This window comes from Pinus tabuliformis, chromosome 2_2 (assembly GCF_031772625.1).
Source record: "Pinus tabuliformis cultivar Carrire ecotype Pingquan chromosome 2_2, CPIR1, whole genome shotgun sequence".
Classification (NCBI taxonomy): domain Eukaryota; kingdom Viridiplantae; phylum Streptophyta; class Pinopsida; order Pinales; family Pinaceae; genus Pinus; species Pinus tabuliformis.
The window spans coordinates 262,822,960-262,835,494 of NC_142300.1; the positions used below are offsets into that span (position 1 = coordinate 262,822,960).

A 12,535-nucleotide genomic window follows, 5' to 3' on the forward strand; every position below is an offset into this window, starting at 1 on the left:
TACACTGTATTTTGAATCCAATTTAACGTCTTTTTATGCATCCATTTTGTTTCAGTTTTTGCATCTAGTCTTACGCCAGGTTTTGTATCTAGTCTTACACTAGTTTTTGCTTCTATTTTTGCACCAGCTTTGGTGCCTATCTTTGCACCATGTGTTGAATTTGATTTAGCACCAAATTTTGCATCCATTTTTGTGCCCATTTTTGCATCTTTTTTTGGACCATTTTTTACATCCACATTTACATTTGATTTGTCTCCATTTTTCCCATCTCATTTTGCACCATATTTTGCGTCATTTGTTTCATCCAATTTTGCATCATTTTTAACACCATCTCTTGCATCTAATGTTACATCATTTTGAGCATCGAAATTTGCATTTATATTTGCATCTTATGTTGAGTCATGTGTTGTGTCCACCTTTGCATCTTATTTTGTGTCTAATGGTACATTCAATTTAGAGCCATTTTTTACGTCTACTTTTGTATTTGTTTTTGCACCAAGTTTTGCATCCAATTTTAAGCTATTTTATGCCCCTTTTTGCATCATTTTTTTGTGTCTACTTGTGTCCAATGTTGCACCATTATTTACACCGACTTTTTCATCCAATTTTGCATTTTTTTGGTGTCTAGTTTTACATCGTTTTCACCATCCAAATTTGCATCTTTTTTTGCCTCATTTTGTGTCCACATTTGCATATAATTTTGTGTCTGAGTTCGAGCCTAAATTTGCATGTGAATAGGAATCATTTTTTACATCCAATATGGCATCCTTGGTTTCACCTTTTTTCAGCCCCATTTTGCATCTTGTTTTATGTCTTTTCTTACATCTTTTTTTTTTCCTTTTTTGCACCCAAGTTTGCATCCCAAATTTACACCATTATTTGCATCATCATTTGGCATATTAATTTGTAACGTTTTTTATTTCTTTTTAACGCTCAACTTTGCATCTTATTTTACATCTAGTTGTTGTCTTTTTTTGCATCTAATTTGGTGCCCATTTATGTGTCCTTGTTTTTGCCCAATTTGATATCCTTTTGTATGCCATGTTTTGTTCCCTTCTTTGTGTCAACTATTGCACAATTTTTCACTTCTAATTTAAAACACTTTGTATGTCAATTGTTTGCATTTTGTATTAATTCCTAGTTTAACATCCAATTTTACTTTCAATTTTGCATCCATGGTTACATCCGCATTTGACTTCTTATATAGAGTATATTTTTCTTTACATATATGACCCCCTTTATAGATTCATAGTGAAATATATGATAGTTTCTAAATATCATTAAAGCAGATATCACAATTCAAAATCATTTGTAAAGAAATTTAAGAGAAATTGACAACATCCATCCAAAAAAATAACAATGTGTCATTAACAATTTTCAAAACATGTATAAAATAGCAACATAATACTAATAAAATCAGTATTATTTTTAATCAAAACAACTAAAATTCAAATATGATTAACAAATCAAAATATTTCATGAATATCGTTACGATAAATTAACAACATACATAAATCAAACTCATCGTATGATTACAAAATCAAAATGTCTCATTGATATAGGGTAAATTCACAACACCCATCTAAACATAACAATGTCATTCTACACAATAATTTCTTCATAAAAAACAATGCATGTGCATGCCTAGCTACCACCACCAAGATCATCCTCATGATCATCTTGACCATCCTCATTACTCTGATCCACATCATCACCAACACCGCAACTATCATCATCATCTCCTCCTTCACCACCATCATCCTCATCCTCATCCTCATCATCTCCTGATATATGTTGAACATAATTTGGATCATCGTCTTGGCAATCATTACCTATAGCATTCTGACAAAAAAAATCAATATTACATGTTAGTATTAATTACATAACACAACGCATGTTTTTGTTATACAATGTTAACCATAAAATGAGGTAAGATATAATATCTAATAGTACTAAAAAATAAAATGAAAATATGGCTTAAAAGTATATTGGAAATCCAACTAAGATTACATACCATAGAGTCCATCCAAACAAAAAATTCAACCCATCTCTTTTGCTGCAGCACCTCCTTTTCCAAATGATTTGGAGGTCTTCAGGGTAAAAATATATATCCCATGGTTTATATTTGGCCTTAAAAAACAGTAGAAAAAAAAATAAAAATTGAGAACACAGGAGCAAGATGAAAAAGGAATTGCATGTCTAAACATTTTGAAGTCTCAAAAAGCATTCATCAACATAGAGAAGACTACAACACTACTCTTCACTTCCAAGTTTTCAACTAATGGATTTAACTGACCAGCAATGTTTTTTGCATGAACCATGCTCAAATGCTCAAGATGAGGTAATGAATGGATGTTATGTGCCTATCTGTGAATTGCAACCACAGGCATACATGTAAGTGCAAATTTGTAAATCTCATACCCAGATTTACCCATCATCAAGCACACAAATTTTGCGGGATCCATTTGACATATCTTATGTTTAAGAAGGAATAACATCCTTGAAGAGACTCATGGCTTTTCTTAGGGAAGGATCTTTGCATGCAGAATCTAGATTAACTCTGAACATTTCAATCAAACTAAGGTAAATGAAAGGCAACAATCCATCGGTCAAACCTCACAGGTTAAAAGCACCCGCTGAGTTTCACACAAATGAGAAAGCCTAAGGGAAAAGATTTGAGACATGCATGCTACATGATTTCATGTAGGATAAGTACCTAAGCTCAAGGCAAAAGATTTGAGACATGCAAATGTATGAAGTACAAGATTCAGATAAAGAGAAAGAAGCTCCTTCATGCCATATTCTCACTGACAATGAATCTCATATTAGGTACTTATCAAGCATGAAATCATGTTGCATGCCAAGCATGAAATCATGAAGCACACACCATGATAAGATTATATGACTCCAACTACTGCATCAAGATGAAAAATTCAGCACTCTAGACAGTCACATAAGAATAAAAAAACATTCAAAAGATATGAATGCATATTAGCCACTATAGAGGACCAAAACATAAACTTACGCCATAGACAGTGTGGCTGAACCTTTCCCTGCTTTTGCTTCAACAACTTCAGTTCCTCCATCCTGTGTGCGCTTTGTCAAGGCTTTAATGTCCTCCTCAGATAATACAAAGTTTGGCTTTGGTGTTGCCTAAAAAAAATTATCAAAACAAAAAAGTGTATGTTCCCTTTTTAACTGTATTGAAGGGTAGGTAATTATGATCTCATTTTATCTTTGATAAATTAATCTTCTAATATCCAAGAGTAAAGAACAAACTCAAGATGAGGATCCAACAAAGTCATATACATGTGAAAAAAGTGGAAGAATTGTAACACCCGCATGTCCACCTACAACAGGAACATCAACTTCTGCAGACAGCATAGGATGACATCAACAACAAACATAAAACTGAGAATTGTATCTAATGTTAAAAAAAGCATGATGTTGGTAAGATCCTGCAGCATATCATGTATTGGGTCTAGCCCAGATGGTTGTGTGCAAAGACTGTTATCCTTCCCACCCGGGTTCAATTCCCTCAAGTGACATCTTGAGCTGACTATATTTCTGATGGCCTTGAGCCCTATGATACCATCCTTGAAATGAGGAGAAGCGCCTGGCATGTTTGCCCAGGATGCATATTTCATGATTAAATTATAAAAAATAAAAATATTTTACAGAATACTAAATATTTGAGAGTACTAAGCATAACAAGCCAGAATTTTAAATACCTTCAACAGGAACTCCTGCTTTTGAAGCATAGAACGTCTTTGCACGGACAACATCAAGAGTAGTAACACCAAAGAGTTTCTTTTCATTATAGGTCCCTGCCTTCTTAAAAACCTTAGCAGCTATTGGTACAGTAGAATTTACAGGATTGCTGATCATATTTACAATTCCCTGCCATGGATATCAAGTCCTCAGCAATGCCATAAAAACCAATTCTAGATGATTTCTTGAATCCAAATATACCATTCCTGATAGAAGGAAAACATTATCCAGTACACTCTCCCCCCTCTCCATATCTCTATCTATATAATATGTAACAATATACTATACATACTGTACACACACACCAGTACATGAACAAAACAAATAATTGTGAAACATACTTCTTTATCTATTAACTTGCCACACTAATGGTAGTACATACTGATTGTATGTAATATATAATGTTATAGAGGATACCTCGTGATCAAGTGGATTTGTGCACAGTTAAATAGAAGACCAAGGATATTTTTTATATTGATATTCATATGCCAATTTTCTCAAAAGTCCAAAAGCTAAGTTACTAACTACAAGAGGAGAAACAAGAATAACAGGGCTTTAACAGTGGCTGCAAACTTGCATTGGACTACACAGCTAATTACTCTTAAGTTCATTTCAATTAGTATTTCCTTCTTATGGGCAAAAGTTAGCTGCAATTTGTCTAAATAAAGAGTCAATAATGAGTCAATCACCTATTCGTTTGACTCAAAGAAGTCTTCAAGCTTCGTTAACCTCTCCAGTAGAATTGATTATATACAAGAACAGTATGTAAATCTAGATCAACAACTTGCTTAAAGATTCTTGCAAATATGTATTTGTATATATTGCCATCTCTATAGATCTCAAACATACAAAGCCTTCGACAAAGCAACTTACAATGAACGTCATGCTTATTCCTATGAAATAGTCAATAAGAAAATCGCATGAAAACAAAAACTTCAAAGAAGATCATAAATCATGACAACTTACCTCTGGGCAGTATTTTGCAATTGCAGAGCAAAGAGATTTAACAATCCCTGCATTGATGTTGAAGAGATCATCACGGGTCATGCCAGGTTTTCGAGGCACACCAGCAGGAATGATCACAACATCTGCATTCTCCAATGCCGTGCCAAGTTGTTCCTCTCCCATATATCCTGCAACCTGCACCCAGGTCACACTGCTGTGAATTACTGACAAGGTCGTGACACAAGCATGATAAAATCAATATGGCAGTACCAAATTAAATGATAAATATGTAGACCAAAAAATAAGAAAAGAAATTATTATCGCAAAGTTCCAAAAGAAGTAAAACTTGTTATCCTTGTTCCATGACCCAAGAAATGGTATGTCCTCCTCATAGTGAAAAAGAATAGGATTATTTGTATTCTATAGTAAAATCCACCTTTTGGATTTTACCGAGGAGATAGAGCACCAAAAGCAATGATTATGCTCGTAGGAGATTGAAGACCTATACCAACCCACGTTTCAATCAGGGTATAATCTTGTCCAATCCAGGTATACGACATTTCAATCAAGGTATAGTCTTATCCAATCCAGGTATAAAAGTGATGCTGTGATAAATAATTAGCATCTCACAAGCCACTTTAGGGAGTTTATTCAACCTTAGTTTAATTTACGCTACGAAGACTATTTTGATTTAATCTACTCATGGATAAAGAGGCAAATCTAAACGACCCCAAAAAGGTTGGATATAGAGGCAAATCCAATATGCAGAGGGTCATCAATTCAATCCTCACAAAATAACAAATTGACAATGCAATGAGACTATTCTAACTTCTAAGTAGTCATTAGGCCAAGTATGACTTAGATCCATCAGATCAAAAAGTCCTATTAAGAAGAGGCATATGATCCAGCCGTGGATTCTGCTAAAAATATAGATGCACTTTTCATCAAAAAAATATGAACTACCTCGTCCATTGGGCTGTGGTTTAGTGGCAAGTTGTAGGGTGCTTGTCATGAGGATGACCCAGGTTCAAAACCCAGGAGGCATATTCCCATGATAATGCGGCTGCCCATGTCATTCCAAAATATGAAGTCGGGTTAACGTGATAAACACCAGTTCAATGATAATGCAGAGGTGCTGTTAATGATGACCCCTGTGCTATTGAGGTTTGCACAGATGAGCCCATCTGCAAGTCATGCGTGACTTTGATGAATAGATGCAATTAAGGTGTTTCACCCACGCCAGTCAAAAGGCCTTGACCAAACAAAAACAATAATAGTGAGCCCAACCTCAATTTCAACCTTCTCCTATCAATAGCAAATACTACTACTGCTAATAATAATAATAATAAGCATAGGCCAAATTTCAATCTAGCCATAAATGTCAGGCAGATTGTAGTCAAGTAGTTAAATCATAACACTTTCAGTGCCCTCTTAGAAGTATGTTGTGGCATTATCTCACCATCGGAGTTAACTACCATATTGAGATTCAACAGACAAGATCTGGTGCAAATCCTGCATGAAATTGGTGGAATAGAGATTATATGTTTGTAGCATCTACAATGAGGGCAAAACCCACTATGTTAACAGAAAGACATTTGCCAACAAGAAAACAATCAAAAATAATAATAATGTAGCCCTCAATATCTGCCTCTTTTGAAATGGCCCAAAGAATGTCAGGTATAGTCAAATCCAATATTCACAGTGTACAATACAATCGTTTTAGAATGACAATGCGATGGGCGTTGCTTCAATGGATTGTTGGGCCAAATGTCACCTAGATCCATAAAATTAAAAACCCTAATCGAATAGGTGCACATGATGCAGCCATGGATTTCCACGAAATAAATATCTAGGTGCTTTTTTTCATCAATCAAAATATGCACAAACACATTTACAAACTGACCATGAAAGTGAATTGAGTTGACCATTAACGTGAATTGGGTTGTGTTTAAGAAATTAAATCATTGCGCTTTCAGGGCTCAAACCCACGTTCAAAAGCCCCGGAAGGCATATTTCCTGCAAAAATGTGGCCAAAAGAATAAATTCCACATTCGAAGAATCCCAGAGACCTTGACAGGTTATAGCAGTGGAGTCTAAGCCTGGTATAAGGCCTGGTTCCTTTAAAAAAATAGGCGCTTACCAAAATAAATAAATTATCTGACCATGGACAATATCATAAACGTAAAATCAAAGAACTAATAACAGGTAAAACACTAACGAAAAGTAGATCCTACCAAGTGGGTCGTCGTACGATCGATCCCAATGGAGATCCCTTGAAACTAAAATCAAAACATCTCTATCGTTCGCAGAGAGAACAGATCCAGCATACAGAGAACGAAAAAAACGCGGTAGGAAAAATATATATCCCATGGTTTATATTTGGCCTTAAAAAACAGTAGAAAAAAAAAATTTGAGAACACAGGAGCAAGATTGAAAAGGAATTGCATGTCTAAACATTTTGAAGTCTCAAAAAGCATTCATCAACATAGAGAAGACTACAACACTACTCTTCACTTCCAAGTTTTCAACTAATGGATTTAACTGACCAGCAATGTTTTTTGCATGAACCATGCTCAAATGCTCAAGATGAGGTAATGAATGGATGCTATGCGCCTATCTGTGAATTGCAACCACGGGCATACATGTAAGTGAAAATTTGTAAATCTCATACCCAGATTTACCCATCATCAAGCACACAACTTTTGCGGGATCCATTTGACATATCTTATGTTTAAGAAGGAATAACATCCTTGAAGAGACTCATGGCTTTTCTTAGGGAAGGATCTTTGCATGCAGAATCTAGATTAACTCTGAACATTTCAATCAAACTAAGGTAAATGAAAGGCAACAATCCATCGGTCAAACCTCACAGGTTAAAAGCACCCGATGAGTTTCACACAAATGAGAAAGCCTAAGGGAAAAGATTTGAGACATGCATGCTACATGATTTCATGTAGGATAAGTACCTAAGCTTAAGGCAAAAGATTTGAGGCATGCAAATGTATGAAGTACAAGATTCAGATAAAGAGAAAGAAGCTCCTTCATGCCATATTCTCACTGACAGTGAATCTCAGATTAGGTACTTATCAAGCATGAAATCATGTTGCATGCCAAGCATGAAATCATGAAGCACACACCATGATAAGATTATATGACTCCAACTACTGCATCAAGATGAAAAATTCAGCACTCTAGACAGTCACATAAGAATAAAAAAACATTCAAAAGATATGAATGCATATTAGCCACTATAGAGGACCAAAACATAAACTTACGCCATAGACAGTGTGGCTGAACCTTTCCCTGCTTATGCTTCAACAACTTCAGTTCCTCCATCCTGTGTGCGCTTTGTCAAGGCTTTAATGTCCTCCTTAGACAATACAGAGTTTGGCTTTGGTGTTGCCTAAAAAAAATTATCAAAACAAAAAAGTGTTAGTTCCCTTTTTAACTATATTGAAGGGTAGGTAATTATGATCTCATTTTATCTTTGATAAATTAATCTTCTAATATCCAAGAGTAAAGAACAAACTCAAGATGAGGATCCAACAAAGTCATATACATGTGAAAAAAGTGGAAGAATTGTAACACCCGCATGTCCACCTACAACAGGAACATCAACTTCTGCAGACAGCATAGGATGACATCAACAACAAACATAAAACTGAGAATTGTAGCTAATGTTAATAAAAGCATGATGTTGGTAAGATCCTGCAGCATATCATGTATTGGGTCTAGCCCATATGGTTGTGTGCAAAGACTGTTATCCTTCCCACCCGGGTTCAATTCCCTCAAGTGACATCTTGAGCTGACTATATTTCTGATGGCCTTGAGCCCTATGATACCATCCTTGAAATGAGGAGAAGTGCCTGGCATGTTTGCCCAGGATGCATATTTCATGATTAAATTATAAAAAGTAAAAATATTTTACAGAATACTAAATATTTGAGAGTAGCTAAGCATAACAAGCCAGAATTTTAAATACCTTCAACAGGAACTCCTGCTTTTGAAGCATAGAACGTCTTTGCGCGGACAACATCAAGAGTAGTAACACCAAAGAGTTTCTTTTCATTATAGGTCCCTGCCTTCTTAAAAACCTCAGCAGCTATTGGTACAGTAGAATTTACAGGATTGCTGATCATATTTACAATTGCCTGCCATGGATATCAAGTCCTCAGCAATGCCATAAAAACCAATTCTAGATGATTTCTTGAATCCAAATATACCATTCCTGATAGAAGGAAAACATTATCCAGTACAATCTCCCCCCTCTCCATATCTCTATCTATATAATATGTAACAATATACTATACATACTGTACACACACAACAGTACATGAACAAAACAAATAATTGTGAAACATACTTCTTTATCTATTAACTTGCCACACTAATGGTAGTACATACTGATTGTATGTAATATATAATGTTATAGAGGATACCTCGTGATCAAGTGGATTTGTGCACAGTTAAATAGAAGACCAAGGATATTTTTTATATTGATGTTCATATGCCAATTTTCTCAAAAGTCCAAAAGCTAAGTTACTAACTACAAGAGGAGAAACAAGAATAACAGGGCTTTAACAGTGGCTGCAAACTTGCATTGGACTACACAGCTAATTACTCTTAAGTTCATTTCAATTAGTATTTCCTTCTTATGGGCAAAAGTTAGCTGCAATTTGTCTAAATAAAGAGTCAATAATGAGTCAATCACCTATTCGTTTGACTCAAAGAAGTCTTCAAGCTTCGTTAACCTCTCCAGTAGAATTGATTATATACAAGAACAGTATGTAAATCTAGATCAACAACTTGCTTAAAGATTCTTGCAAATATGTATTTGTATATATTGCCATCTCTATAGATCTCAAACATACAAAGCCTTCGACAAAGCAACTTACAATGAACGTCATGCTTATTCCTATGAAATAGTCAATAAGAAAATCGCATGAAAACAAAAACTTCAAAGAAGATCATAAATCATGACAACTTACCTCTGGGCAGTATTTTGCAATTGCGGAGCAAAGAGATTTAACAATCCCTGCATTGATGTTGAAGAGATCATCACGGGTCATGCCAGGTTTTCGAGGCACACCAGCAGGAATGATCACAACATCTGCATTCTCCAATGCCGTGCCAAGTTGTTCCTCTCCCATATATCCTGCAACCTGCACCCAGGTCACACTGCTGTGAATTACTGACAAGGTCGTGACACAAGCATGATAAAATCAATATGGCAGTACCAAATTAAATGATAAATATGTAGACCAAAAAATAAGAAAAGAAATTATTATCGCAAAGTTCCAAAAGAAGTAAAACTTGTTATCCTTGTTCCATGACCCAAGCAATGGTATGTCCTCCTCATAGTGAACAAGAATAGGATTATTTGTATTCTATAGTAAAATCCACCTTTTGGCTTTTACCGAGGAGATAGAGCACCAAAAGCAATGATTATGCTCGTAGGAGATTGAAGACCTATACCAACCCACGTTTCAATCAGGGTATAATCTTGTCCAATCCAGGTATACGACATTTCAATCAGGGTATAGTCTTATCCAATCCAGGTATAAAAGTGATGTTGTGATAAATAATTAGCATCTCACAAGCCACTTTAGGGAGTTTATTCAACCTTAGTTTAATTTACGCTGCGAAGACTATTTTGATTTAATCTACTCATGGATAAAGAGGCAAATCTAAACGACCCCAAAAAGGTTGGATATAGAGGCAAATCCAATATGCAGAGGGTCATCAATTCAATCCTCACAAAATAACAAATTGACAATGCAATGAGACTATTATAACTTCTAAGTAGTCATTAGGCCAAGTATGACTTAGATCCATCAGATCAAAAAGTCCTATTAAGCAGAGGCATATGATCCAGCCGTGGATTCTGCTAAAAATATAGATGCACTTTTCATCAAAAAAATATGAACTACCTCGTCCATTGGGTTGTGGTTTAGTGGCAAGTTGTAGGGTGCTTGTCATGAGGATGACCCAGGTTCAAAACCCAGGAGGTATATTCCCATGATAATGCGGCTGCCCATGTCATTCCAAAATATGAAGTCGGGTTAACGTGATAAACACCAGTTCAATGATAATGCAGAGGTGCTGTTAATGATGACCCCTGTGCTATTGAGGTTTGCACAGATGAGCCCATCTGCAAGTCATGCGTGACTTTGATGAATATATGCAATTAAGGTGTTTCACCCACGCCAGTCAAAAGGCCTTGACCAAACAAAAACAATAATAGTGAGCCCAACCTCAATTTCAACCTTCTCCTATCAATAGAAAATACTACTACTGCTAATAATAATAATAAGCACAGCCCAAATTTCAATCTAGCCATAAATGTCAGGCATATTGTAGTCAAGTAGTTAAATCATAGCACTTTTAGTGCCCTCTTAGAAGTATGTTGCGGCATTATCTCACCATCGGAGTTAACTACCATATTGAGATTCAACAGACAAGATCAGGAGAAAATCCTGCATGAAATTGGTGGAATAGAGATTCTATGTTTGTAGCATCTACAATGAGGGCAAAACCCACTATGTTAACAGAAAGACATTTGCCAACAAGAAAACAATCAAAAATAATAATAATGTAGCCCTCAATATCTGCCTCTTTTGAAATGGCCCAAAGAATGTCAGGTATAGTCAAATCCAATATTCACGGTGTACATTACAATCGTTTTAGAATGGCAATGCGATGGGCGTTGCTTCAATGGATTGTTGAGCCAAATGTCACCTAGATCCATAAAATTAAAAACCCTAATCGAGTAGGTGCACATGATGCAGCCATGGATTTCCACGAAATAAATATCTAGGTTCTTTTTTTCATCAATCAAAATATGCACAAACACATTTACAAACTGACCATGAAAGTGAATTGAGTTGACCATTAACGTGAATTGGGTTGTGTTTAAGAAATTAAATCATTGCGCTTTCAGGGCTCAAACCCACGTTCAAAAGCCCCGGAAGGCATATTTCCTGCAAAAATGTGGCCAAAAGAATAAATTCCACATTCGAAGAATCCCAGAGACCTTGACAGGTTATAGCAGTGGAGTCTAAGCCTAGTATAAGGCCTGGTTCCTTTTTAAAAATAGGCGCTTACCAAAATAAATAAATTATCTGACCATGGACAATATCAGAAACGTAAAATCAAAGAACTAATAACAGGTAAAACACTAACGAAAAGTAGATCCTACCAAGTGGGTCGTCGTACGATCGATCCCAATGGAGATCCCTTGAAACTAAAATCAAAACATCTCTATCGTTCGCAGAGAGAACAGATCCAGCATACAGAGAACGAAAAAAACGCGGTAGGAAAAGAGGAACCCACCTCAGCACGGCTGTTGATGTGGCCGACATGTGCAGCCACACCTGGAGTGCCAGCGATATCATAGAGCGCCAACTTTGACACCAGAGGATTGAGTTTCATCAGAAGAGCCAATGGCTGCCCGATACCCCCAGCAGCTCCCAACACAACAACCTTGCGTGGCGGACTTCCACCACTCGAATAAAACCTTCTCGGCATAACAAAAGTTTTGAAATAAGAAGATGATGCATTCTTCAGTGCAGATCCCACCAATCGTCGCATTGCAGAACTCATTTTTGCCGTTGGTAACACTGAAAGAATGCAAGCTGAAGGCAGATGAAGAAGAAGGGGGAGATTCCAGAGCTTAAAGGCCGAATCAATGGAGATGTGTGGATACGACTTTGTTAAAATGGATTTTAAAGCCTCACGGTACTATGCAGGGCTTTGGTTTAATCTATTTTATTGCGAAATTCTTAGTTATTGACAATCAGACAGCTCGTGATAGAAATCC

The 12,535-nt window shown here is 36.1% G+C and overlaps 2 protein-coding genes across 2 annotated transcripts; both read right to left on the reverse strand.

Moving 5' to 3' along the window:
- Window positions 1-1,697: 1,697 nt before the first annotated feature.
- Window positions 1,698-4,899, reverse strand: LOC149192303 (malate dehydrogenase, mitochondrial-like). Its single transcript, XM_089406894.1, has 5 exons — window positions 4,738-4,899; window positions 3,732-3,900; window positions 3,310-3,371; window positions 3,026-3,153; window positions 1,698-1,842 (listed from the first exon to the last, which is right to left on the reverse strand). The coding sequence occupies exons 1-5, from the start codon at window positions 4,897-4,899 to the stop codon at window positions 1,833-1,835; spliced, it is 531 nt and encodes a 176-aa protein (XP_089263020.1). The 3' UTR covers window positions 1,698-1,832.
- A 3,097-nt stretch (window positions 4,900-7,996) lies between these two features.
- Window positions 7,997-12,318, reverse strand: LOC149192304 (malate dehydrogenase, mitochondrial-like). The gene is made up of 5 exons (XM_089406895.1): window positions 12,049-12,318; window positions 9,705-9,878; window positions 8,699-8,867; window positions 8,276-8,337; window positions 7,997-8,119 (listed from the first exon to the last, which is right to left on the reverse strand). The coding sequence occupies exons 1-5, from the start codon at window positions 12,316-12,318 to the stop codon at window positions 8,024-8,026; spliced, it is 771 nt and encodes a 256-aa protein (XP_089263021.1). The 3' UTR covers window positions 7,997-8,023.
- Between the last annotated feature and the right edge of the window lie 217 nt (window positions 12,319-12,535).

Excerpts from the sequence above, each read along its gene's own strand:
- LOC149192303 (XM_089406894.1), bottom strand. The coding sequence starts at position 4,899 with ATGGGAGAGGAACAACTTGGCACGGCATTGGAGAATGCAGATGTTGTG. Across the intron at positions 3,901-4,737 it reads TTGCAAAATACTGCCCAGAG|GGAATTGTAAATATGATCAG; the intron begins GTAAGTTGTCAT and ends TATCCATGGCAG. Across the intron at positions 3,154-3,309 it reads TTCTTCCACTTTTTTCACAT|GCAACACCAAAGCCAAACTT; the intron begins GTATATGACTTT and ends AATTTTTTTTAG.
- LOC149192304 (XM_089406895.1), bottom strand. The coding sequence starts at position 12,318 with ATGAGTTCTGCAATGCGACGATTGGTGGGATCTGCACTGAAGAATGCA. Across the intron at positions 9,879-12,048 it reads ACATCAACAGCCGTGCTGAG|GTTGCAGGATATATGGGAGA; the intron begins GTGGGTTCCTCT and ends ACCTGGGTGCAG. Across the intron at positions 8,338-8,698 it reads AGCAGGAGTTCCTGTTGAAG|AAGTTGATGTTCCTGTTGTA; the intron begins GTATTTAAAATT and ends TGCTGTCTGCAG.